Source organism: Tympanuchus pallidicinctus, unplaced genomic scaffold, assembly GCF_026119805.1.
Source record: "Tympanuchus pallidicinctus isolate F22 unplaced genomic scaffold, pur_lepc_1.0 scaffold1, whole genome shotgun sequence".
NCBI classification, from domain to species: domain Eukaryota; kingdom Metazoa; phylum Chordata; class Aves; order Galliformes; family Phasianidae; genus Tympanuchus; species Tympanuchus pallidicinctus.
In genome coordinates, this window is record NW_026294618.1 from 64,639,063 (window position 1) to 64,666,765 (window position 27,703).

At 42.4% G+C, this 27,703-nt stretch overlaps 2 protein-coding genes across 2 annotated transcripts in view; one reads left to right on the forward strand and one right to left on the reverse strand.

Moving 5' to 3' along the window:
* SLC22A3 (solute carrier family 22 member 3) lies at positions 1–27,219 on the forward strand. Its single transcript, XM_052683788.1, has 11 exons — positions 1–549; positions 8,933–9,036; positions 10,992–11,146; positions 12,314–12,479; positions 13,144–13,261; positions 17,861–17,958; positions 18,081–18,295; positions 21,143–21,251; positions 21,455–21,567; positions 22,585–22,684; positions 23,398–27,219. Exons 1-11 carry the CDS (start codon positions 136–138, stop codon positions 23,453–23,455), a joined length of 1,650 nt encoding a protein of 549 aa, XP_052539748.1. The 5' UTR covers positions 1–135; the 3' UTR covers positions 23,456–27,219.
* The window catches only part of PLG (plasminogen), a 47,549-nt gene continuing 46,940 nt past the window's right edge, over positions 27,095–27,703 (reverse strand). The window contains exon 39 of the mRNA XM_052678234.1: positions 27,095–27,683. Within this exon, the coding sequence (XP_052534194.1) occupies positions 27,522–27,683 (162 nt within the window). The 3' untranslated portion in view covers positions 27,095–27,521. The remainder of the gene's footprint in view (positions 27,684–27,703) is intronic.

The following is a 27,703-nucleotide window of genomic DNA, read 5'->3' on the forward strand; positions in this document are numbered from 1 at the left end:
CCCGGGCTGCCTGCAGCCTGGCACGCTGCATGTCGCCGGAGGGTCATGCACGGGGGCACCCGTGGGACATGAGCAGAGAGCTGCTGCAAAGCGGAAGCCCTGCGGGCACATTGAGAGGGCAAGCTGTCTCGCACCATGCCCTCCTTCGATGAGGTGTTGAAGGAAGCCGGGGAATTTGGAAGATTTCAGAAAAGGGTCTTTTTCCTCCTTTGTCAGACAGGCATCACTTTTTCATTCCTATTTGCCAGCGTGGTTTTCCTTGGGCAGGTGCCGGACAACTATTGGTGCCGGATACCTGGGGCGGCTGATTTAAGTGAAAAGTGCGGCTGGACGCTGGAAGAGGAGCGAAACTTCACAGTGCTGCCCCTGCTGCTGGTGAATGGCTCCTCCGGTGGGCGCTGCGAGCGTCTGGATGTGACCTGGGATGCGGCTGCCGGCTGTGCCAGCCCCCTCAGCCACCGCCTCGATGGTAGAGTGGGCAGCCCACCACTTGCCACCTGCCAGGACTCCTGGGTGTACCAACAGCCCCACGCCTCCATTGTCAGCGAGGTAAGGAAAGGCTCTGTCCCCACCTCAGCACTTCCCTCGCAGGGTGGGGTTGCAGTAGGAGGACCTAAGGATGAGTCACTTCTTCAGGCACTGATTTTCCTTACTGGGTTGGCTTTGGTCCCACCAACAGATCAGGACGAAGAGTGAGATCAGGTGTCAGTGTCAAACTTCCAGGGAAAGGTGAGCTGAGCTGGATGGTGCCTCCTCTTACTGCTCTCTTTTACTGGAGGGATTTGATGTTAAAACAAAGTGATGCCCTTGTGGCTGGGGCTGCCTGTGACCAGGTTGGACCAGCAGCATGTGTTCTCCATGTCTCCAGTGATGAATGCTGAGCTCTGCAGGTAGCAGTGAAAACTGGCAGCTGGCTCCCTTCTGAGATCCAATGGGAATCAGCTGAGACTGTTGTGTATACTAAAGAAAAAAGCAACACATCCATGCTCAAAGCTATCATTTAGCTTCTCTTGAAATGTCAGAGTGCCACCAAGTACCTGTTACCACTGCTGGTAAGCACGTGTAGGTACCGTGACATTCGTGAGGCTGTGAAAAGCCACGTGCAATGCTGTCCTAGAAAATCCTCTGTGCAGTCTGTAATAGTGAAGTAAGTGTACAGTAGACCTCTCCAACTGTGTCACCAATGCAGTGATGAAAAATTACTAGTGTGCTTCGGGAAGCTGAGCAGGAAATAGTCAAGGTGCAGTGCAAAACATGGCAACATAGCTGCTGGCTGTAGTTCCTGCCTGATTCACCAGCTTTGACTGTGCTGGAGCTGTGCCCCTGAATTGCAGAGTAGGGTACAGCAAGTGAAGCCTTGAGCAAACATGAGGCAGAAAGTGGTGCCCACCCCAACCTTTCAACTTGCTACTCTCCCAATCCAGCTGAAGACACTGCTGCTCACAGTTCTCAGGGTCTTCAGAGCAAAGCTTTGTGCCCTGAACACTGGTTTTTGTGTGCCACCACCAAAATTAGGCTGCAAGTGACAGGTGGGAGCTGGTGTCCAAATCTGGTCTTGTCTGGTGGTAATAGTGACAGGAAGGTGAACGCTGCTGGGCTGTGGTAGGGAGGCTGTGCTGCTGGTGTGAGGCATGCTGCTGGCGTCAGGACAAGTGTAGGTCCTCGTGTCTCCTACTTAGGAAGCTGTGCTCACCAGCTACCTGGTAGTTTAAGAAAAAAAAAGAAAAGAAGAAAAAAAAAAAAAAAGGAGATTCCTTTACTTTTCCATTTTTCTCCCTTCAGATTCGCTGTGGCATGTGAGTTGTGCCAATAGGACTGTGTTCAGAGGTTGTTTATGGCCTTAACCCTTTTGATTTTCCAGATGCATTGAAACACTTGGCATGGCTTAGAGAAAACGAAACCAATGTTTGTGCTGCCACTGCAAATGGGAGTGAAAGGTTGAATGTTCACTGGCAAACCCTGTGCACAGCTGCCTTTCCTGTGCCTTTCCTTTCCCCGTGCACTTTCCTGCCTTTGTCCTGGGGCACTGCCAGGGCTGTGTAGAGCAGGAGGGAAACAGAAAGAAAGGGCTTGTGAGTAGCAGGGGCAGAAATGCCTGTCGCTGCACAGGAACATCAGATCACAGTAGCAGTGTCACCGCAGCTCCAGGGTGGTGGAACACCTCAGTGCTTGGGCTCTTCACAGTTTTGCAACATTTGCCGGACAACTCACAGCCCATGAGGCTCAGTTTCTTCATGTAGTAAGGAAACCTGTGACATGCATATCCTAGTTCAGCTGCTTTGAGATCAGCTATTAAAGGATCTTGATTTGAGATGATTTAAGTCCCAGAGTGTCCTTTTACTCATCTGAGGTGCTAACAAATAATGACTGAATTTAAGTAGATCTGTAATCTGCTTAACCAGATCAATAAACACCTTCTCCTTTTCTCATGCATCTGCTATTAAATGCATCATTTTGTCTATGTATGTGCAGAAATTTTTTTGTTTCTTTCAACTACCTGAAGAATTCCGGTACCTTATATCTGCTCCTGTGTCTGCTGGGGAGCAGAGCAGGGCTTTTGTCCTTCCACATTTGGGAAGAGCAAAATCTATTCAGAAATCATCATAGGAGCAGTGCTTAGCAAAGCTTGTCAGTATGGTCTAGTGACAGGTAACAGAGCAATGCTAAGGGTTTTCTTTTAAAATCTGATGTCCACAGGCCCTGAGAGGTGATCCACCCAGGTCATGGTGGAGTCATCCACTGTCACTGCAGTGCTTGAAGGAGACTTAAGCAAAGTGCACTTGGGATGATTTAAAGGTTTTGAGATACCAGCAAAGGCCTCACAATGTGTGAAACTTGGCTGAGATCCCTCTAATGTGGTAGTGTCTTTGATGATGGGTATGAGTAGATATCTGAGCCAAGTATAATCTTCTCCCATTCAACTTGATGAAGTCTTGTGCAACTCCATGTATAAACGGGAGGCATAACTGTGTGTATCATGTCATGGTTTTGGCTGGCATAGCCATAATTTTCTTTGTAGAGGTTGGTATGATGCTGTGTTTTGGATTTCTGATGAAAATAGTGATAATAATACACCAATGTTTTAGTTGTTGCTGAGCAGAGGTACACAGAGCCAAAGACTCTTTGTTTCTTTTGCTGCCCTGCCAGCAAGGAGCTGAGGGTACACAAAAAGCTGGGAGGAGACACAGCCAGATTTGGTGACCCAGGCTAACCAGAGGAATATCCTCTGCTCAGCAGTAAAAGGGAAAGAAGGAGGATGTTTGGAGTGACTGGCATTTGTCTTACAGCTGCTACCTATGCTGAGTACCTATGATGAAAGTGTAATGGTTTGCAAAGTACTAAATATTTTATTCAGGCATTTTGGTGATGATGACTTACTTCTTCAGGCATGCTCACGAATTACAGTCACACCTGTAGCTTGGATTGCCTGTCAAGGTGCACGAAAGCATGAGGAAAGTCTGGGTGCTCAGATAAGCAGCTACATCACAGCTGGTATATTTTGGGCTTATTAGCAGCCTGGGTTGGCAAAAGTTCAGCAGAAGGGACTGATCCCAATCTGTCTTGCCTGCAGCAAGTCTCCATGACACAGATGATGTTTAAGAACCTGGCAGCAACTTATAGTCAGTGTGAGGTCTGAGGTGGACAAATGATAATTCTGATGTATCCTGTTGCACCTGCTGTGAATAAATCTTTTTACTCCTCTGCTTGCCTCAGAAAATAAGTCAGCCAACATTTGCAGAACCTGTAAGTAGGCCAGAAATGTTTGTTTCGGTTTCTGCAGTCTCTTATCTCAGGGGATAATGCAGCAGTCCAGCTTTGGCTGGAGATAGCACAGCTGGTCTTTTTGCTCTCCCTCTCTGAAGCAAGAAACAACACCCTTGAAGAACTGATCTAGTGTGATCATTGTTGCTGGCACAACAGTACATTGTCTTATTTCCACCATTACTCTGGAATTAATATTAAGCATCGAAGGGAAGGTGGAAAAAGGCAGACGCGAGCTCAGACAGAAGAAATAGCTAAATTTCCTACAAAACTCTCCACTTTCCCTGTGTGAGAGGGGCTGGAGCTGTTCCTTGCTTTTACATCTGTAGGGCCCATGTTTCTGTTGTCTCATTTGAGCTAGCTGGTACTGGTTGAGGGTTTGGGCCTTGGTTTGTCATATTGTTTTTTGTACAGATGCTGTTTCTTAAGGGATTATATGTTTCTCTGGGAGCAGAGTAGAGGCTGGCTCCATTTGTCCTGTTAGGTGCTCAGCTTGAAATAAGACACAGAAAATGACTGTGTTCTGTAGCACTCTTTCAGAATCTTTTACAAAAAGATTTTCTCCCTTTCCTCTGTGTGTGTTTGCAGGGCTTTCATTGTATTAAATATGTGTTGAAGATAGCACTTTGGCTGTCCAGAGGATGTAAGAGATGAGAGAAGAACTGCCCAACAGCAAATAAACAACTCCAATTTTCCTTTTGCAAATAAGCAGTAAATTGTCTTAAATTCTTTGTTGCTGTTTAGCCTTTTGTATGGATGCCACTTAACACACATGTATAGGTTTTAACCATGCTGTTGAAACTGGGCTGATGGATTACTGTAGGTCTCTTTCATCAAATGATGGGCGAAACTCCTCATTGGAACTTTACTGTGACAGGTAAAAAAAGAACTTCCAAACTCCTGCACAAAAACACAGTGCTTTGAGGAGCTTTTAATGAAATGTTGTCATTTAAAGCAGTGCATCTCTGCAGGTAGAGGTGTGCTGAAACATTTTGGGACTTGGTGCATAAAGCCTCTTTGTATGGGAGCTGCTGAGTCACAGCCTGAACCACTGATTGAGCACCTGGGGAAATGCCCCGGTCAGTCCTGGGAGAACAGGTGAAGGCAATTCAGCTGTGTGACCAGAAGGGGTGAAGCCTGGCTGCACCTCCTTAGACCTCATTTAAGGGCTGACTGCTCCTGGGGAAGGTGCTTTTTCTGGAGATCCCTTCTTGATGAAGCTTTCTGCTCCAAACTTAAAATCTTGTGATACAGGTGAGCAATCTTCATCCCTTCCTTCATAGCAACTTTCTATTGTGCTGGTCCTTCTGTTGTTGCACCTCTGTTGTAACACCTTTCCCATCATATTGATCTGTCCAATTGTTACATCTCTCAAATACAAGGAATTACAAGTCTGCTGTTAGCCTTCATGTCCAGCTGAAATGGAAAAAGCTTGTCTCTTGCCAAGCCTACGAGGAAATAAGAGGTCGCCACAAATTATGTTTTGTGATTCTAAGTCAAGTATGAATGTTTATTCTGTTCTCATCTCAGCCAGTTCCCACTCCTTTTATGAGAACTTATTCTCTGATGAACTGCAGAGGTCCAGTGCAAAACCTCTTCCTTATCACAAAATGATCTAGCCAAGGTAGTTTGATGCTACTTTGGAGATTAGTGAAAAAGTGTACCAGTATTTCTCCTTCAGTCACACCAAGGGGGGATTCTGCCTTGCGATTTCATGTTAATGTTCTGGATGTTCCAGTTCTTAATGACTGGAAAGACATCCATCACTGGGATGTTCTTCTAAGCTGGACTTAAAACATCCACCTGCCTGTACTGCTAGGCCATCAGGGTAGGAGGGACTGATTTCCCTACTCTAAGGATACTATGGAGGGGGATATCCTGAAGAAGATAGTTCCTATTGCTTGTCTCATCCTCAAATGCCGAAGGAGGACTGAACACAGCCCTGCTCCCTCTGATGTCTCCCAAAAGTTTCTCTAGGATATTGTCCCAAATTTTGCAGCAGATGAGACATGCTGGTGCAGTCATGGAGTAGCACTTCTGAAAGGAAACCCCACATGGATCCTAGTTTGCTGAGGTCAGTGTGGCACTACGCAATGAGCCATCACTCTCGCATCTCTTCTGCAGATGTGAGCTATAGCTCTTCTTCCCTGGGAGTCCTAAACTTGAAAGTTCAGGAAAACAAAACATAAAAAAAAAAAAACAACAACCAGTCAGCTGTGGTCTAGACAGATAGAGCTCTGGAGTTTTTGATTCTCAACATTACCAGTTTTCAAAAACATGCTAGATCACAGGAGGGGGTAGTTAGGATTTTTTTGTTTTGCTATGAAAAGAATGTGTACTGTCAATGAATGGGCTCTCCACTGATTTCATTACAAGGATTCCTTGATGTCACCAGATGTATTTATGCAATTGCTCCTGGTTGGCAGATTCCTCAGTGTGAACCCTACCTGCCTGTGCATGGGCACAGCCTATGTGATGATGGCACAAACATCAGCTAGTGCCTGGAGGGGCACGTGTCCTATCCTGGAGCAGAGAGGAGGCACCACTCCTTTCCTTTTTTTTTTTTTTTTGGAGGCTGCTAGACAGGTACATGGAGACGTTTTAGCAAGGAGGTGTCCTACAGGAGTACTACTGGCTAAATGAAGTCACTGAAATCCTGGATATATAGATGCAAATACTTTTCCAGTGATAAATAGGGGAATAACTATTAGGTAGAACTAAATGTCTGAAGGCAATTAAGTAAAAAGAAGACTTCCAGAGGACATGCAATTCTCTTGTAACTGTTAAATTCTCCTTTAAAGATAGTTTGCAGATGAAAAGGAAGACATTTACAGGATAATAACTTAATTGCTAGCTGCTAGGTCAAGCAAAAAGAAAAGCTTATCTGTACCAGAAGTTATGTAAATACATTAAAAATGAACAGGGCATGGGACTAATTCAGGTGTCTTCACTAATTTCTTCAGAAAGAACAGTTTCCTAGAAGTTTTGTTTTCCTGTTTACAAGAATATTTAAAATATTTGACTATATTATTAGCCAGAGCTAGTTTCATCTGTGTTCTATCTGTCATCTGAGAGTGATATTGAGATGAAAGACTGTTCTCCGGTAAATACATTTTTCTCTGAACATTTCTGCATGTGTTCTCCCACTCTTTTTAACTGCTTATTCACACTGCCTGTTTATAGCAAAGAGATCAAATTAATTAAAGATTAAATATATATTATTTGCAAAAGTATATATCAAAAAATACATGCTTCTAGAACCAGGGCCTGGGTAGGGCATGGTGCTGCTCCACATGGCCACCCAAGGGCCCATTGCTGCCATGGGCCTCGCGGGTTTTTTACTTTGGGCAAGGTGATGGTGCTTGGTGGCTAGTTGACAGCTGGCATGTTGGAGCTCACTCTTCCCTGACTGTGGTGCTCCTAAGTTACCTTTGCATCTTTGGAAATTTCTCTCTGCGCTTCGAAGGTTGGCATGGCCTTCCTACGATCACAGGTCTGTAATGTATCCAGGGGTGTGGTGGGGTCACTTTGGGGAGGAAATGACTGAAACAGGAGTGAGGGGGTCACCTCGCTAGCGCGTTGTCATCTCAGGCACCTTGCTGAGCTACCTGTGCATGGTCAAGGGCAGGAGGCAGGCAGCCCCAAAGGAAAGTACCCTGGCTCTTAACTATGGACACCTCCCCTGGGATGGGTTGCATCCGCTCTGACAGTGCCCTGATGACTGATTCAGACAGCCAGCTTGCTACACTGGGGTGAGACAATCTTACTGTAAAGAGTGGGGATTTTGGTACCAAATGTCAACAGGGAGGTCATGTTTGCTTTCAGAGAACAGTTCTTCAGCCAGAGCTCCATGTGTGTCAGTAGCTGTACAATTATAAACAGGTTTGAGGTCAATTATTCGCCCCTTCCTGGGAGAACTGGTAAGTCAGCTAGGGAAAACAGTAATACCAATACAGCTTTTAAGTGTAGAAATCTTGGGCTTGGTCTCTGAAATCAACAACTGAATTCAAGGGAGAACTATTTTCTTAATGGATTTCAATGTCTGTGTAAGCATAATTTCATTCTGACATTGCTTTGACAGTTTTATTATGTGCATCTTTTAATTTTTTTTTCTCACACTGATTTTATGGGTGTTTCTGGCAGGGCAATAATGCTCTCAGTTTGTTTGCTATTCTTGTGCTCCCTATTTTCCCTATTCTCGCTTTGTCTGTTCTGGCTTGTAAGGGGAATCCTCTCTCATGACCATCTGCTGAAGGAATAAGTATCAGAGGACTTTTTGATCTCTAACTCAGGCAATTCTGTGAGGGGCTCTTAAATCTCATCCTGAATTAACCTCTCTCTGCTAATCTATCAGCCTGATATTTCCTTCCAAGGTCTGAATCAGAAGGAGCTGAGCTGTTTGTATGGTGGTAAGTATTCTTAACCCCTCACAGGAGAGACTATTCACTCTGCAGGCCATGAAGTCAACTTAGCTGTTATTCCTGGGGACTGCTGGCAGAGCAGTGTGAGGACTTTGCCTTTCTTGGAGAATGACATATTCAGACTGACTCCGCAGGCATTTGCTGGAAGGAGAATAAAGTGGTGTGAAGGCTCATGTGAGTCATGTTGAGAGCTGGGGCACAGATGCAGGCTGAAGCTGGCTTTCTGCTTTGGGGTCCTGTGAGAGAGATTGCGGCATTGTACAAAAGCTCAGCTGAGCAGCAGCGTTCAGCTCCAGCCTAAACATATTGCCTATGCCTGAAATGAAGGCTCAGCTGGCCAGAGGAACCTTACCAAAGGACCTGCTGACCAGGTGTTGTGGTTTAACCCAGCAGATGGCTGTACACTACATAGCCCTTTTGCTCACTCCTACTCTTCCCTGTGAGATGCGGGAGAAAATGGCAGGGGAAAAAGAAGTAGACTCATGAGTTGAGATGAAACTGTTTACTAAGATAGAGAAAAGAAAAAGAGTTATACTTTATATATATATATATATATGTGAATGTATGTAACAAGTGATGCACCATCAAAACCAACTGATTCCTGAATGTAAGTGAAACTCCAGTTCCAGAGATCTCCTTCCTCATCTTCTCACCTTTGTCCTTCCTGCTTATGTTGTTTCTGTACTGCTATGCTCTGGGGATGATGATAGTCTACCTAGGATGTTTACACTTCTCTCTTGTTCCCACAGTATAACCTTGTGTGTGGCCATGCCTGGATGTTGGATCTCTCACAGGCTATCCTCAACTTGGGCTTTCTGGCTGGTGCCTTCACCCTTGGCTATGCAGCAGACAGGTAAAGTGTTAGCACTGCTGTCCTTCTATTTGTTTGGAGATGAAATAAGCTGTAATGACTGCAGTAAGCACACATGTCCAGTTTGGAAGTTTAGTGATCTTCGGTAAACTACTTCAGTCTGGATTAACCAAACCTTGACTTCTTTTTTGGGGAGGAATCTTCAGGCAGTGATGTTTCCTGATCATACTTGGACTTTAAAACCAAAATATTGGTTTCCAATGTTTTCTGTACACATCTGGACCCAGGAAGGGTAGAAGGATACAGAATGAAAAGGATGTATTCCTAAGAGCTTTCTGGGCTAGTGATTACTGGAAAATATGTAAGGGAACCATTGAGGAAAGCAGCTACTTGAGGAGGAGTGAGCACAGTAGGGTAACTGTTCACATGCTGGACTCACATGTAGACCATCAAGATCATAACTCTGTACTGTTTTTAACTGTGCTAGGGCTGGATGAATGTCATAGAAAAGATGTGGCTGACAATCAGGCTTGGGCAGCAGCCCACTCTAGAGCAGGGAGCCCCCGCTATTGCTACCTATTTTTTTTCTTAAAGTGGAAGAAGGAGCCTGGCTTCTGCTTTGTGTTGGTAATTACTCATTGATAGGCAACCTATGCTTTGTCTACGAGCATCCCTGTTCACTATTATCAGTTATCAAAGAAAAATAAAGGCAGAAATAAAGTATTTTATGAAGAAATATGCTCTGCCAGTGAAGTGGACAGCAAGCAGAAACACTTACAGAATTAACCGGAATGTAAACTCAGAAACCAAACTTTAACCTAGCAAACAAGAGTACTTTTAAGAAAAACTTGATCTTTTCAAGGGATATAGTACTAAAGAATATAGAAAAGAGGAAGAGATGTAATGGCACGGGCAACTTGGGGTATGTTTGTTCAGTGTTTGGTTGTGCAGTTGTAATACTAGTACCTTAAGACTATATGAGAGATATTGCAGCTAATTATTACATTATGTCCAGGAGTACCCATGTATTAATCGTAATGTAACTACAGAGCAACTATGATTGCTATGCCTTGAGGGAGGCACTGCAGGAATGTGCTTTACCCAAGGCATTAGACTTTTCTTTTTGAAAAAGTAGAACTTAGACTGAGAAGAACTGACTGAAATGAAAATAACTTCCTATCTTGATTATTGTCCCATAGCAATTCTTTCCAACAAATCTTTTGAACAAAATGAACAAATACACTAATCCTTTCTGGTAATATAAACAACTGTATCAGCTTTCAGTTTCTTTTTAAAACCATAGCATTAACAACACCAGAAAAGATAGAAATGGAAATTCTTGTTGTGTTCCAAGGATGTGATTGCTATTAAAATTATAGGGAGGTTTTATTGTGTTTTTCTTTTGCTTCTTTTCCCTTTTTTCTTCTGGAATTGTGGCTTACCTTCAGCACACCCATTAATAATGACACTTTGTTTGCTGGAAAATGAGAGTCATGAAAAAGTTAGGCAGACTTGAGAACCAAGTGGTCTTAAACCTGAAAAAACAAACAAACAAAAAAAAGCAACACTGGAAAATCAGATAAGGTGATTAAGGAAGTAATGGCTTTTTTTCACAGAGCTGGCTACAATTACAACTAAGAGATTAATCTGTGTAAACAGAATTCCCTCCCCCCCTCCACGCACACGCACAAATTTTTCCCTTATTTCAACTAAATCAAAACTACAAACTGTGACTTAGGGGCCATAGCTTAGCTACAATATGATCAGCAGTTGTCTAAAATAAAAGAGAATCTGATGAGAACATCTCCAGTTTTAAAATTCACTGATAACTACCATGGAGAAAAGAGCCACGTATCCTGAGGGCCAAGACTGCAGAGTTTCAGGCAGCTTCCATTTGGAACAAGGCACATCTCAAAAAGGCATCTTTGAATTTAACATTCAAATGAGATGGTACACTCTATTGACTATCATGATTTTTGTTTTCTTTTTTTCAACAGATATGGCAGAATCCTCATCTACCTTCTCTCCTGCCTTGGGGTTGGGATATGTGGTATTATAGTGGCTTTTGCACCAAACTTTAGTCTATTTTTGATCTTCCGTTTTCTCCAAGGTGTCTTTGGCAAGGGAACCTGGATGACATGCTACGTGATTGGTGAGAACTGTTATCTTCCATTTTTCTTTTTCTGACTCAGAAAAGTGAGGGAATGAGGAATGGAGGACAAGGAGTCTGGTTATCCCTGCTCTTGATAATAATTTTTCCTTGATCAAAAGGGATGACAAATAACCCAAGTCCATTCTATTTAATGCATTTACCCTCAGTGACAAGGTAGATGCATGCAAATTGTAACTTGGTATGATCCTGGGCTGGGCTCATGTTGGAACTAATGGCTGTTTCCCCAGATATATAGTCTGCATGCAAAACATGCCAGGAACCCTTATAGAAGCTCTACAAAATAGTTTCCTTACCTGACAATGTCTGCTCGCTTACTGGTACGATTGCAAGTGCAAACTTGTTTCAATACTGAGTACAGATATGAGATGGGTATGAGCAGCAGCATACATGCTTACTTGACCTCATGAGATCTCATGGAGAAGAGCAAGGAAGAAATAATGCGTAAGGGCAGCCTAGAAAGAGTGACGTCCTTTAGAACTGTTCTGATTCTCCTTTCGTATGTGTCACCACACTATTTGTGTGTAGCAGGTCATAGGAAATTCAGAAGCAATGCAGCTTTTCCTGGTGACAGGAATACTGTCTGACATATGGGCTTGCACATGTTTCATAAACACACATTCACAAAATATAGTCCAGCAAAGGATTTAAAAAAAAGGCTATGTTTGTTCTAGTAAATAAAGCAAACTGTAGACCATATCTTAGCCTCAGAGAAATCAGTGTGACGGAGCTAAACTCTCTTCCCCGTGGAAGTTTTGTCCATATTGACTGTAAGTGCAGCCCCTGCCTGAATGATCCCTTGATCTGGAGCATGAGCCAAAATTATGTGAGGGAGAATGCAAACAGCTGCTACTAATTGTGATGCAGTCTCAAGACCTTGGTCTGTCCCTGTTTAATTTGTTAGTAAACGTGCAGTCAGAGACCTCTGGCCAAGGAATGGTGGATAAGTTAATGGGGTGGTACCAGTACAACTCATGTTTGGACATACCTGGTGACAGTTTATACAGCTGAAGGAAAAATGCTGGGCTAGCTAGACAGACTGACCTGAACTGATACAGTACCATACTTCCTTATGCTCCACTGCTGACATTTTTTTTTTTGAGCTAGATTTGTTTCTGTTTTGTTCATTTTGGCTTTCTATCTGCTCAGTGACAGAGATTGTTGGTTCTGATCAGCGGATCGTTGGGATTGTGATACAGATATTCTTCACCTTGGGAATTATGATTCTCCCTGGAATTGCCTACTTGGTTCCCACCTGGCAAGGGATCCAGCTGGCCATTTCACTGCCCAACTTCCTTTTCCTACTCTACTACTGGTAACATTGCAGTCATTGCTCTTGTTGCTATTGCTATTAGAACACCTTGAGACCACCGCAGCGGCTCAAAATCTCTAGTGTGCAAAATGTAAATTAGGAAGGAGATCTTGCATGTATATACATGTACTCACATGTACGTACTAAGCCATATATCCTTTTCCTGCACGTTGTACTGTTTCTTCAAAAGTTTTCTGTCATTGCCATGGCACTTTTAGACTGTGATTAATCTTAACTGCAAGCAAGCAGAAACTGAAACACTAATCTATGGTCTTGTGTTGGGCAGAGTTTATAAAATATGTATGACTATAGCTAGAAGCTTGCTGGTCTGTCTGTTCTTGAAAGTACACATGGTTAATGTTGGCTGTCAGTGTACTTTGCTGTTCTACCAACAACCTGTTGGTTTGTTGGTTACTGTACTTGATGTACAAGGTGCAGATAAGTTAGATTTCTTACTTTTGAACTTTGCTAAGCATTGTCATGGTCTTTTCCTCCCTTCTTCCCCTCAAGGATGACATATTGTGTGAGAGACTGAGGAGTTTTCTCTTCTAAAGATTGAAAAATCAGTGTATAAAAGGGTATAAAAGCAGGCAAAAGTCAAAGGACTTTTCTTTACTTAAGATTTTAACAGGCAAAACCCCTGTTAATGACTTCTCTGTTTTTACAGGGTTGTTCCTGAATCTCCACGTTGGCTTTTGACACGCAAAAAGGGAGAGAAAGCATTAAAAATCATGCACAACATTGCAAAACACAATGGAAAATATCTCTCACCACATTACTCTGAGGTACTGTCATCTGTCTGAGCTAGATTTTTTTTCCCAAGATTTTTTTAATCTTTTGAAAGTGATTTGTATGGTGAGCAACACTCGAAGCATCACACCAGAACAAGATTTTATTCTCCATACTTAGGTTGTTAAGTGCAGGAGTGTTGGAAAGTGCTACTGGCTAGAAAGACAAGGGCTGAAAAAAAGTTTGAAAAACAATGAATGAAGTCTCTCATTCGAAACATGCCTACTTCAAAAACCTGCAGATTACTAGCTTAAACACTGGCTGTATGCTAACAGTATTTCAGAAATTTTCTTACTGAAAAGAAACTACTTACAGAAAATGCCCATCTATGAGCATAGAGTAGTATCCATAATGCCTACGCATTCATTCTTACATGTATGCAAAATTATCATGTGTAAGTTTTAACTAGAGTTTCCCTGAGACTAAGGGCAAAGACGTTAGGATGGTAGCGTTTAGAGAGGACTAGTTTGTCCTGTCCTCTCAGGAAGGGTTATAATCTGTGCTTTGTAGTTGGCATCCTGGGTTCTGACAGGTTGGTATCTCACAAAGTTACTTCCCGTTGCTTTCCTTTAGAAAGGGAGGAACTGAGATTTATCTGAGCTTTAAAAAAAAAAAAGTGGAAACACTTCACAAAAATCCTAGAATATTGTTCTGGATGAACCCCAAGCAAGTTTAATACTTTCTTCCTTAAACACCAGACATCTCTTTCAAATGCACAGGATTTTATTTATCTGCTAAGAAATGTGCTCCATAAATCAGTCACTCAGCTGAAGCTGTTCTGCTAATTCAAGAGCATTCCTGCCCCCATAACTACAGACTTTGCAAGAAGCATACTAGAAGTCTGCAAATATGGAAGTATTATACAAATGCCAGTTGGTTTATACTTATATTCCATTGTATTTCCACTTCATTAAGTGTATGTTAATGACAGCTCAGGCAAATTAATCTTAACACGTCAGGCTCTGTAGAGAAGCAGGGCCGTGACCTATGCTGTGCCTCTTGAGATACGTCTCTAGACTAATGATTTTCTAAAGTCAAAACTAGACATACTATCAGGGATTAGTGTGCTGACCCACACATTTCCATAGCCAGATGCTTTATTTATAAGCAACTTAAGTACCATAATGTTGCTGTAATTAAGTTTTTGTATGTTACATTGTTCAGGAGAGCAGTAATGATTGGGGGGGAGGGGGAGGCGGAGGCGGGAGGAGTTTTTCAGGGAAAAAGTTATACTTAACTTCTGTGGCCAAGAAATGGAATATACAGAATAAAACTGTTGTATGTTAGTGAAACAATGTGATTGAGGGAGATTTGAGGAGAAGTAATAGCTTAGGCCAGCGATTAGTGAGCCAAGTCACCAGTGAAAGCCAAAGCATGAATGTAGTACCAGCCAAGATCAGGAAATCACCCTAAGCTGTCCTACAAAGCAAAATGAGCTGTGCTGAATTAGCCTTTGGTGCAACAAAAGTGCAGGTTGAAACCAGTGAGAGATAAGTAAACTGAAAAGGGCTAACTAATGAGAAAGAAATGGGTAACTCTGCTCATTGTGCTTGGCTGGGGCAGATACCCCAATGAGGTTCACCTGTCCTGGTCAGCATTACCCAGCGCTGAGCATGGCCAACGATGGGAAAAGCTTTGCTGCTGCAGCTCTCCCTCTGCATGCAGCTCCTGCACCCTCTTCCTCCTTCTCCTCTCTGGACATATCAGCATATTCAAAGTGTCACATCAGAATGCAGACGTCTTTCCTACTTTTTGCTATAAGTCATATTTAATTTCTTTCAGAAGTGTTCCACTTCATGACCCTGAGGCACTCATAGCTGCAGCGAATTATCCCAGCTTCAAGCTGAATCTGTTCCTGGGACCTTTTCAGTTATGCAATGTGTCCTCTTTGTTGCTGTGCCCAGAGGAGAGACAGTATCTCCAGGAAACACGTTAGCAGAGAAGTGAGTGCATTTCTCACATTAACTCGCATCAGAGTTCTCATTCACATTGCAGCTCCAGAATTTCAGGTAGAGAAGTGCAGGTGTGGAGAGATGGGGGTGAGAAGCATTATCTTTCATCATATTTTGGCTAAGATTATCCTGTCCCTATACAGCAGTTTCATTGCCTGCATCCCTTGTATGGCTCTGGATGCATCAGCCTTGTGTTTTTACTGGCACACAGAGAACACAGATGACCTTTGTATAAAAACAGATAAACATTACTTTCTATTGCTCTTTGAGTTATGACATTGGCACAGTTCAGCTCTGTACAGAACTCATTAACTTTGTTGAATATTACAAGCAACTGGGAAAAAGGACTTATAATTATCTTACTATTTATTTTTCATGCTAATTGTTTCATACTTGATCTCTATCCAAAAGGAGAATGAGCCATGACTAGTTGAGTAAGAACTGCTTCTTGAGAGAGTCATGGATCAAAATACTCTCTCCCTTTACACACAAACATTTCCAGTATATACAGTAGCTTACCTATGTCTCATACATGTGCACACGTTGTTCTGCAGAGTTAAGTATGTGCAGACTTATATGTCTCTGCTAGGAGTAGCCTTTGATACTTGTTGCTGAAAAACTGAGATGTAATTCGATGGGACATAAACATGTCATGGAAGTTAATTATAAAACTTCCCACAGAGTCTTCGCATTGTGTATCTTTGGAAACGTGGGCTCTTGTCTTTGAATTCCTGGCTGCACTGATGTGAATAGCAAAGCTCTCCATGACTTCAAGGGAGAAGAAGAGAATTTCTTCCTGACAAATTGTTGACTCTTCAGTGTTTTATTTCTTCATCTATACAGAATGCTCAGTTATGCTTGAGGTTATTATGACTTTATTGAGTCATTAAAATGTATGGTAGCAGCCATGCTGGATTTATCTTCCATCCTTTGGAGGACTAAAACCATATTTGCACAAAGGCACAGCTGATGGCTGGCAGCCTGCTCTTATAAATCAGTCATGTCAGCTTTGTAACCATACTATGAGCAAGTCTGAGAGCAGTGCAGGAACCCAGCAACCTCAGCCTGCCCTACAAAATGCTCTGGAATGCAGCAGAAGTGGCAGTGCTTTGAAGAAAACTCAGGGCACTGGCTGCAGAAGAAAAGCAAGAGGGAGCAGAAAGGAAGCTCAAACAACTGTGGCATTTCTCTCTCTACTTAAAAAGTTTTGTGACTCAGTTATGAAAAGTTGTGCTTAAATATGGCTGTATAAATCTCACTGGAAACATTTGTGCTGCTTTGTGGTCTGAACAACAAATGCAGAGCAACAGCCATGGGCACAGCCCTGGCTGAGCAGAGGAGGTGTTTGGACGGTGCTTTGGCCTTTACCTGTTGCCTCTTCATGAATGCATGTGGTCCTATGTACTTCTCTATCTCACCCTATCTCCCTGCAGGCCAGGGTTGCCTTTCTAGGAGCCACAGCAGCCAGACTGCCTGAAGTCCCCCTCAAAACGTACAGCAGGTTTAACTCCATGTTTCCCTCAGCTTTTCTGTGAGATGATGGAAGTTCCAACTGTGGTTGCCAGTCCTTAGGCAGATCCATGTTTGTCTCTGCTTAAAACCTCCTGTATGTTCTCTTCCTCACCTGCAAAAAGAACATAAGAATTAAAGGTCTGCCTGTTGGCTCAGACACCAGCATGTGTCTTAATGTTATGTCTGTAAATATCAGTAGTGAATGCTTAGGGAACAAAATAAGAGCAGTGTCTTGGGCAGGAGTAGCCTGATGCTTCCCATGATATGTTCCTCAACCTCTGGTCCTGGCAGGCTTAGGAAACTCCTGGCCAGATTCTCCTTCTGATTTGCCACGTTTAAAAACTGGTGGCCAAGTCTGCCTCTGTGGATGTGCTTAATAATCCCTTTTTGTCCCTGGTAGTGTTCTGGCTCCACGAAACTCTATGGCAATGAGCTCCAAAGTATAATCATGATATAATCAACCAGCCCTTTTCTGTTATTGTTAAACCTTCCAGCTAATTATTTCATCATCTGCCTCATTATAATTGTGCTAGAGGAAGTGTGAGTAGACTTAACCTCTGAGGCACATGAGAATCATTAATCCACGCTTCACGGGATTTTTTTGTTGTTTCAGGGTAAAAGCCTTGATCAGCATAGTGCTTTGTGCTTGAAGTGCCTCTGAATTTCCCCAGTTACATTTTGCAACCCCTTCACAGATGTTTCACAGATCTGTTTTTTCTCACACTTCCTGCTGCCCATCTGTATCACCAGTGGCTATCCCACAACTCATTGCTTTGCTTTTCCTGTGGCATTCTCTGCTCAGAATTTGTTATTTGTTGTCTATTTGTTGTCTTTAAAGGGATTCTAAATCAATCTCTTTCAGTTTGCTACGAGAAAATCATTTTTCCACTCTCAGGTCAAGATTTGAGATTTTTTTTTTTCCAATTTTTGCTCTGTCATTGCTAAGGAAAACCAGCATCTGAATTCAGTTATAAGGTATTTCTAATAACTACATACTGCTCCGGAGTGCTAGAAGCAGCAAACCAGGCTGTCAGTGTGCTTTCTCACCACTGAAATACTGCTGAGCACTGCATTTACTGATACTGTGCTGTCAGATGCCTGACCGCTGGTTCTGCTGTTTGCCTTTCTCAGATCACTGTTAGCAACGTGGAGGTCACCAATCCCTCTTTTCTTGACCTGGTGAGGACTCCTCAGATGAGGAGGAACACACTCATCCTGATGTACGCCTGGTAAGTGGCCATAATCAGTGCTGCTTGTTACACGGTGGGACATTATAAGAATAATCCTCTGCTGACTTTTAGGGCATTTCCAGCCATTTGCCTCACAGAACTATTTTGTCTTCGGTGTTTAGGTTCACAAGTGCCCTGATCTACCAAGGGCTTGTCATGCGCCTAGGAATTGTTGGAGGAAACCTCTACCTGGACTTCTTCATCTCAGGAGCTGTTGAATTGCCTGCTGCTCTCCTAATTTTAATCACAATTGATCGCATTGGCCGGCGCCTTCCCTTCGCAATAGGCAACATTGTGGCAGGAATTGCATGCCTTATTACTGCCTTCTTGCCAGAAGGTAATTTCCAATTCTTCACTACCTTGGCTTATTTAGGTCAGTGGCTTTTCTCTCTGACACCCCTTAAACAAGGGCGTGTAGACAAAAGTAAAAGGAGTCTAGTGATGCAGGCAAAACTAAGAGTTATGAAACAACACAATTTATTTGCTCGTAGGCTGTCCTGAGATATGGCACAGTTATATCTTTAATAAACAGCAAACAACAGATGGGTGTGATCTTGGAAAATGTGTATAAACGCCCTGTACAATTTTGAAGGCACGTGCAAAGGAAGAACACACAAACAGGAAGGGAAGATGCATTCACTGACTTGGAAGTCTCTTGATGGAAGAAATCAGTGGTCTAGCTAAGACACTGTTTGGAGTCCCCTCATTACAAAATAAAACTATACCTGGGAAAATATTATGGCCCTAACTTCTTGAGATCTTCCTCTGGCGTCAGGGCTGTCCTGGTCTTATCAGACTGTTACAGTGGCTCAGTGGTGCCAGATTATTGTGTGCTCTGTCCACCCTCATTCATGCTCTCCCTTTCATCCTCATCCAAGGAAGTAGGGGATGTGGCACACAGCAGGAGTCTGGGCAGTGCTGAGGGGGTAGAGGAATGGTATGAGTTTCAATTAAGTAATTCTTGTCTGATTTCAAGGGCATGTAAAGGGTCTGATATCACTTGAAGGCTTCCCAGCACTCCTTTGTTTTCTTTAAATTGTTTTCCCTCCTGTATAGCTGTTATATTGTACCTTCAAGTGTGTATCCACAGAGGGACATTTGGAGATGCTGTGTACTGTTACCACGTCAGCGTGCTTTGCCTCAGAACAGCAAGGAACTGGCAACCAACCAAGCATTAGAGAGGTTCATTCTTCCCAGAGATGTTCCTGTCAGAACAAGCGGCAGTTTCTGCTAACCAAGAGGTTTTAATTACAGACTTTATCAAGGGATAATAGTTTTGCTTCAGAAGAGCATGAGGAACCATTTCAAGGGTGTGATGTGTTGACGTAAGCAGGCAGATTTGCAGTGAGTGCAAAATGAAATCCTTCAGAGAGGACTGCTTGCTCATCTCCCTCTCAGTTAAGCTCCCTGCAAAGCAATTCCTCCAAAAGTACTTATTAGTGCATGTTTGAGGATCACTGAAGTCTTTGAATGCTGGGTCTGCTCTCCTGAAGGATTTTGTCCACCATGACTCAGGTTTCTGCTGCTGGGATCCCCTGTGTATAGCCAACTGGCCAGTTCTCTACTGTGGAGCACTGCCATTTAGGGCACAGAGGGCCCAATCCTGGGGGCTAAGGTACTCACAGATAGGACATCTGAGGTCCCAGTACTGCTTCAAGTAAAATGTTTGCACAGATGGGAAATGCTGCACCAGCAGTTCGTGAAAGCCTAGTCATGTTGGGGCGGTCACACAGGTCAGAACCCTTGGCTCAGGGGGGAGCTACACTTCTCCCGAGGGGTCCCTATGGACTGAAGGGGAACCAGGCTGAGAATGTGGGTTTGTTTTGTTATTTCCAACCTTTGCTTTTCTGGCAAGTGTTTGAAAACAGAGCTTTGCAGGGCAAAGGCAGTTTCACAATGTAAGATGAAATTTGTTGGCGGTCTTGTTTGATTATTTTGGAATGGAAAAACCTCTAAGTATCCATTTGCTGGTTCTGAAAGAACTGAAATGTTTTCTTGTTCCTCCTATTGGAGTTCTGAGAAAATACAATCTCTGCCAGAGCCCTCTCCAGAAGCAGAGCTCCCCTTCATGCCAGGTTCAGGGTTACTGTTTTACTATCCTCCCAGTCTGCTCACTCATGGTGTGTCCACGCAGGAGACCATCCTCCTCCAAGGACATCGAGGTGCTCCACATTATGTTCTAGGTGCCTCTCCATCAGAGGCTGTTGGCTTTCCAGATGGAGCTGGAGGACTGCTGAGGGGTTTCACATGAGTCGGGATGGCTTTGCCCTGCGGCGTGGATGTAGCCATCATGCTCTTTGTACCTGGCTCCCTGTTAAGAGGCAGTGGCCAGAGCCTAAGCAGAGAGAGCCTGCTCGAGTGGCTTGGGGCTAGTTGTGACAGATACAATGCCAAGTGCCAGAGCAGGAGGACGCCTGAGAGCAACAGTGTTAGGAGTGTATCCAATGTGCAAAAGATAAAAAAAATTATGAATTGTAGTTAGCCTACTCTAAGGAGAATGATATGCTCTCCTGATTTAATTAGTTGGAAGTTATTTCTGTTTCCCCACAGCAGCATCTTATGATGCTGGAAAGCAGTGAACACCAATATAGGCTGATATCTGCAGCAGTTTAACTTTCAGTCTGGCATGTACTGATTCAGCGTTGCTGTGTCACAGCTTTTGCTTACAGGGCTTGGAGCTTTTAGGAGCATGAGAATAGAAATAGCATGTCTGAGTGAGACCTGAGTCCCACCTAAGTCCTGACAAGGAATAACTTGGGCAGACAGGCAGTGAGGATGCGTTCTGCTCCTGCCTGTCACACAGTCATGACTATAAAGGCTGATTTGGACAGGGGTAGGAACAGCTTTCCAAAATGCTTTTTTCTTGTAAATCCCCAGCTGAGTAGTTGACTCTCCAGTCCCTTTTTCAAGCTTGGTAAGCTGCTGTTGTCGGTAATTTCACATGGCAGGAGTTTTTCTGTCCATGAGGAAGAATGGGAGCATTGCCAATGACTACTAGTGAGCTCAGAGCACCCAGAAGCAGCTGTAGCAACCAGAGTCTGCTCAGTAGATCCCACCTCAGCCTAATTGGGAAAATCCTTTGCTGTGCGGCAGTCAGTGCACATATCAAAGTGAAATCCCTGCTGACAGCATTCTGCTGATGCAGTAAAGTCTCCCTCACCAGGGTTTCTTTCTGAATGGACAGATATTCCATGGTTCAAAACCACAGTGGCCACACTGGGAAGGCTGGGCATCACAATCGCTTTTGAAATCGTGTACCTTGTGAATTCTGAGTTGTACCCGCCAACACTAAGGTAAGGCAAAACTTTTTTGCTCTGCTTTTCACCACTCCCTATTTCACTGATTTTTAGTACAACTCATTTTTATCCAGTTTCCTAACTGAATACCATGCTTCAAGGTGATGGCATATACTGATGAGATAATTTTGGAGTTAATTGTATTGGATCATCTGCTTGCTAGCATCTGTTAAATATCTGGCATTGCTTTTCTTTTGCAGAAACTTTGGTGTCTCCCTGTGCTCAAGTTTGTGTGACCTAGGTGGGATCATAGCCCCATTTCTGCTTTTCCGATTAGCGGCTGTTTGGTTGGAGCTACCTCTGATTATTTTCAGTAAGAATTGATTTTAAATAGACTTTTGGTTGATATATTCTCCTAGAAGAGCTTTTTGCTTAGGGCTCTAGTGTAGTGTGTGGCCTCATCTCCCCTGAAACCAGCCCTTCTCAACCATCATGCCTAGTGCAAGAGGCTGAACAGCAAATGGTCGAGATCTGGGTGGTTTCACAGCATGCTTTGGAAGATCTCAGGCTCCCTTTGGTATCTGTGTTGAAGGATGAAGCTATGTGTGGTGTTTCAAGACTAAAAAACCTTGCAGCTAAGTTGTGTAATGGCAGAGGAGTAAACTTAATCTCTGGACAGTAGCAATTGATGTCCTTGAACAATTTTTATTTTGATATACACGGTTATGATGTGGATGTTGTATTAGCCGTAACTTCTTTTTCCTGTAAAAAAAACCTCTTTTCCTCAGTTTAATTTTGAAAAAATAAACCCTGCAGATAAATATGCAGAAAAAAAAAGTATATATTTTTTTCCAACAAGGAGGCTGGAAGTAAACCAGACTTACCAGAGCTATGTGTGGCTGGGAAAAAAAGGAAAAGGTGTAGGATACAGTGAGAAGAGAAATTGATGCTAATGACAAATTTAGCTTGGAAACATAAATGGAAAGACAAAATACATTTTAAAAAAATCCTATTAATTTAAGAATAGAAGCATATAGAAGTACTGCGATTACATTATCTAATGCTGAAATACTTATGCTGCTGGAGGATATATAAGATTTGACCTCTGAGATCTCTTATTTTGGGCAATTCAGACTGCAAATGAAATCATATTCCTCTTTTTTTTTTCAGCTCTGTTTTTTTTGTTTGTTCGTTTGTTTTTGTAACAGATGCTCGTTAAATTCACATGAAGGTACTCTATAGGAGTAGGACTAATCAGAAATACCGGTTGTACTTTAAAAATATCCCTTTAACCTTAGTCTGAGTAAGTTTTCCTTATCTGATGAACCCTGAATATAAAAAAGTAACACTTTTAAAAATTGTTTTTGTTTTTCATCCATGCCTATTGCAGGTATTCTTGCAGTTGTCTGTGGGATCCTAGTATTACTTTTACCAGAGACAAAGGGAATCTCTTTACCTGAGACGGTGGAGGATGTAGAGCAACTTTCAGGGTATGCTATGTATTTTCTAACTTTTACCTGATCGAGGTTTCTTGAGGATATTCTTCTCCAACCTTGTTGACCACCATAAATTATAGATGTGTTTTGAGCATGCAAGTAAATTCCCTAGTCAGGTTGATACTATAAGCAGATAATTTTTCCTAAATAGAAGTGTGAACTTTCCAGTACCACTAAGGCAGGTTGTTAAACAGATCAGCATCCCCAAAAACCATTGGGATATAATCTGTATTTTTCTCATAAATTTTTCCTGTGTACTTCTGGAGGCAGAAAATGATAGTGTACAAGAGATAGACTGCAAAGAGTATTCTGCAGTTCTCTGGTCAAGAAAACCAGACATTGCCTCAATTAAAGCGTGCTGTGAATAAGTCCATAGCTTGTGAAAGCTTCCACAGCTTCCACTGAATGAATTTATAACTGAAGACATATAGGCACAGCTTCCCCATTCCTAGCACGTGACGAACTAGAATCTTCAATGTACTACAGGCACATAGGGAAAATTTACAGCTTGGCTTGCCTGACAGCAAATTTCTTAACGAGCTAGTGACATAGACTACTGTTTCATACAGTGGGTTTGGATCTTGTGTCAACTTTTTAGCACTTCAATACACAACCAAAAAAAAAACAAATACAATTGAATGTCAGTACTGTGGCTTGAACTACAACTCTTTTTTTCTTCCTCATTTATGCCTTCTTTTTTCCTTCAGTCACTGTGGTAAATGTGGGAAGAAGAAGAAACACCAGAACACCAATTCTTATATTTGATCTCTAAAGGATGATGTTGAGCAAAGGACTGTGATCCCATACTGGGAATTTCTTCTTCACTTGCCACCACTTTGAAGTTTGCTCCAGGGTATGGATTGAATCCATGTTCTTTTTCCAAGTATAAAGACATTCAAAAAAAAGCAGTGTATTCTTCTGTAAATGTGAAATAAATTCATTTTTTCTAAGTGTGTTGTTTCCAGGAAGGAAGCACTTTTTGATTTTGATAGAGAGCAGATCAGCTTAATTGCACTATCCAGCTCAATGAGCTTTTATTTATTTCTTTATACATTTGAGATGTTTATTGGATGACTTTGAATAATTTTGGAGAGGAAAAGATGAATATGTGAGCCTTTGCCCTTGGACCATCTGGACAAACAGAAGAACTGATGTCTCATGAGGAGAGCGCTAATCAGGGCAGCCCTTTTTGGATCAGAAGTGATGAGACTGGGAATCCACTGACCCTGGGCTGCTCCTCTTAGCCAGCAACACTGCAGCAAAAGCTCTGTCCATTGAAGGTCTTTGTCAAACGTGGTAGCACTCCTCTTCTGTCACTTCTTACTCAGGGCATTAGCTCTGCAGGTCAGATCATCCCATTGCCCATTGGTGCCTCCCCCCAGACCTGTGGTCTTGTGTCCTAGACATGCTAATTTTTTCCATTCTAAAATATACTCTATCCATTTCTGCAAGCCAAATCATCTCACCCTGACCTGGACCTAGGTGTCTTCCAAGTTCCTTCTTCCCCTCATTGTTACTTGTCATCTTTTTGGTTGAGGATAAGTTATTTGGGATACTGACAGGGATGTTAAGCTGTCTTGGGAAGATGAGCAAGGATGAGACAAGAGCTCTGTTTACAGAGGGAAGCATTAACTCAATCTGGTTGTTTGAAGTTGACGTGTAGTAGAAATGTTCGCTCTCTGTCTCTGCAAGCAGATAAGAGGGACACCTCACCTTCCATTTCATCTGTGTGACCTCCACCTAGTGCTGGGTCCTGGCCAGAGACAGACCATACCCTCCTTATAGTGAAGAACTTAAGAAGATGTGGTGTTTGAACATATCTTGTCATGGACAATGAAGAATTAAACAAACAAAGGAAAATCATTGAGTTGTAGAACCTTATAAGACCAAAAACCAACAGATTTGGCATGAGCAAATTTAGGAGTGTGTCTTAAAACTTCATGCCACAAATGACTGATGATAACATTAAGTTTAATGCAGATGAATTACTACTATTCTGTTCTAATTATCTTATGAGCACCAATAGTTTCCCGTGCATGGGGTTTTCCTGTGGTGAATTTACCAGTCATTTCAAGAATTTCTGACTCTCCCTGTCTTTTCTGATCAGCTGCCCATACCACCAACCCCTGTGGAGGAAACTAAGACAGTTAGTAGTAATCTCGAACTCATGTTTGCTTACTCTGAACAGTTAATAATCCCTATTCTTAATTTTCTGAATGATAGTTAGAAGCCAATAAGATGCTTAGCAAAAGTCAGCAGTGATTGAGAAATACAAAACTAAATGAACATCTCATAATTTATCTGTCAAATTGGTGATATCTAGAGTATGACCTGAAATTGGAGTGGCTGCTGCAGGCAGAAAATCCCTCTTACACCAACATGCTCTTCTACAGACAGCTGTAAGCTCCTTAGGTTGGCTGGCAGAGAACAGCCCTGAACTGGAAGTCATGAGCTTTCACAGCTTGGACCTGAGCAAACCCACTGCAGCGTCTCAGTGTCCAGAGCTCAGCTCTGCCTTCCCAGCAGCCCACCAGCCCCCCACTGCCCTGGGGAACCTTTTCTTTTAATGCTTCTCCTTTGTGAACTTTTATTTTTTAACCAGTTTCATAATCACTGTAGCACTCTGAGAAGGATTGTGGAGATCATTTAAAACTATGGTTTGACAAGGAAATGTTAATACTATTTGCCAGCATCTGCTATTTGTAGATGACTGAAAAATGCTTGAGAAATGAGAGGAATGAAGGCTCCAGAATACAGCTGGAAAAAGGGTAAAAGTGCTTCAGCATTTTCTGCCTGGAACAATCCCCTGTCTACCTTCAGAGCTGAAGGTGATTTGGAAACCTTGTCAGCAGTATGAAGGCCTGGTCTAGGATGGGCAAGAAGGTGTCACGCACCACCTCATTCTGAGAGAGGCAGTGAACAGAAGGGACCAGACATTGTCAGCTTTAGCTGTCTTCCATGTATTATACAGGTCATTCTAGAGGCTCAGTGAACAATGTGATCTGCCTAGAAGACAATGGATCACCTTACCATTGTTTAAGGCACATGTTCAATATGATAGCAGAAACCCAGGAGCTAAATTCTTCCTGTCTGCAAAAAGATTCCTTAGACCAGCAACCATGTGGATGTGCTATTCAGTTTAACTGTGTCTCCACCCCAAAATCTGGCTTTTAGGTGGGATGTGTGTAGCCTCTCTGGCATGTCTGTGTATTTCTACCCTGTCTACAATCTCTCATTACAGTGTATATGAGAAAAGAATGACAACTCTTAGGATGCAACCTATCTCCTCCATGGGCACTAGTTCTTGGGGGAAGCCATGGAAAAGTGTGAGTATATTTCTAGGGGGCAATGTGATTGCCATGTTAATAGCAGTAACTTACTGAAGTTATTTTTACGATGTGTTTTGGAAGAAAAAAATCCCTTTTTGTGCAGTGGAAAACAAATGACAAAATTGAGAACAAAGAAAAAGTCTTAAATGTGAAATGAAAGGAGACAAAACTGCTTCATAGTTCAGAAAGTGCCAAGAGTACTTTTTTTTCTTTAGTGAATATGCACATGTATATTCAGCACTGAGTTTTAGGGGTCTGTATGGGAACTGTTGAATCATGGCCTGAACCTCTGATCACCTGAGGCGAGCCATGAGTCAGCCATGGGAGCACAGGTGAAGGCAATTCACCTGTACTGCTGGAAGGGGTGGAGCCTGGGTCCATCTCTCCTAGACCCATTTAAGAGCTACTACCAGTGGGAAAGGATCTCTTCTGGAAATCCCTTCTTTGAGTTTCGCAGCAAGCCTAGGGTGTGGGTAAGCTTTCTATCTATTCTCTTTTTGTTATTATATTCTGCTTTGCCAAACTCTCTAGTTTATTTCATAGTTATAACATCTTTAAATTCATTGACTATACAGGGTCTCTTCTGTTGTTTTTTTTTTAAATCTCTTTCAAACTTCATGAGGAAATTTGCCATTATAGCATCACAAATACACAGCTGTATTGTATGAGATGTTGGTCTTATGGGCACAGATTTAATTTCCTGTAAGCACAGGTATATGTATTTCCTCTTCATTTAGAGAAGAAAAAGCTGTATGCAGTGGTAAGAGAAGTTATATAGTGAAACAAGACTGGTCCTGAGGATGACAGAAGTTTATAATACACTACATGCATTGTCATTACTCACTGTAATGACTGACATCAGTTATTTCTCTGTCTTCACTATGAACTAACTTTTACATAAAGGTATTTTTTTATTCACTGTTTTATGCAACATTTGTACTTCTGCTGACACAAATTTCCCCATCAATAAAAAAAAGAAAATACAAGCCAAATGTGTTTATTTTTTCATCCCACGTACTTAATGCAGTCAGATATATCTAATAAAACACCACAGGCATAACAGATGTGTACAGTGTTTCTTCTTTTTTTTTTTTTTTAATCATTGGATTGGTGAAAAGATCAAACAGCTCATAGAAAATGACAAATATTCTCCTTTCTTCATCTGTTGGAGACACAACATCTTAAACTTAGAATAAAAAGTCATTGTAGAGTCTCACGATTGAAATGCAGATATTCAGTTACAGCTGATGTTGGAATTTTTGACAAGTATTTCAAAGGTGTGTTGGTCTATTGTCAAATATAGCAAACCATGGAATGTATAGAAAGAGGGTGATGCAGTCAGATGGGTTTTATGGCAATAAACATTACCTTAAAGCAATTTTAAATGGATGATCATATTTATTTTGCTTTTTAGGAATGATTGTAGCTTTAATATTGCACTTGTAATCTGGTATTTCTAATGTGCATACTGCTTTCCAGGAGAGGGCAGTGCATACCCAGGATCAGTTGTTTTCCATTACGCTCTTAATCCAAGGAATATAATTAGAAACTCGAACATAAACTCCGGGTTTCATGGGTTGAGCACAGCCAAGGCCCCAAGAGGTGACTCCATGTTGGACAAATCTATCTTGGTCCAGACAAACTAGAGGTCCTCCACTGTCTCCCTAAATAGAGTGAGAAAAAG

What these genes read in the sequence shown, in the direction of transcription:
- SLC22A3 (XM_052683788.1), top strand. Translation starts at nt 136, where the DNA reads ATGCCCTCCTTCGATGAGGTGTTGAAGGAAGCCGGGGAATTTGGAAGA. An exon ending in CTTTTCCTACTCTACTACTG is followed by an intron (nt 12,480 to 13,143) that starts GTAACATTGCAG and finishes CTGTTTTTACAG; the next exon opens with GGTTGTTCCTGAATCTCCAC. An exon ending in GATGTAGAGCAACTTTCAGG is followed by an intron (nt 22,685 to 23,397) that starts GTATGCTATGTA and finishes TTTTTCCTTCAG; the next exon opens with TCACTGTGGTAAATGTGGGA.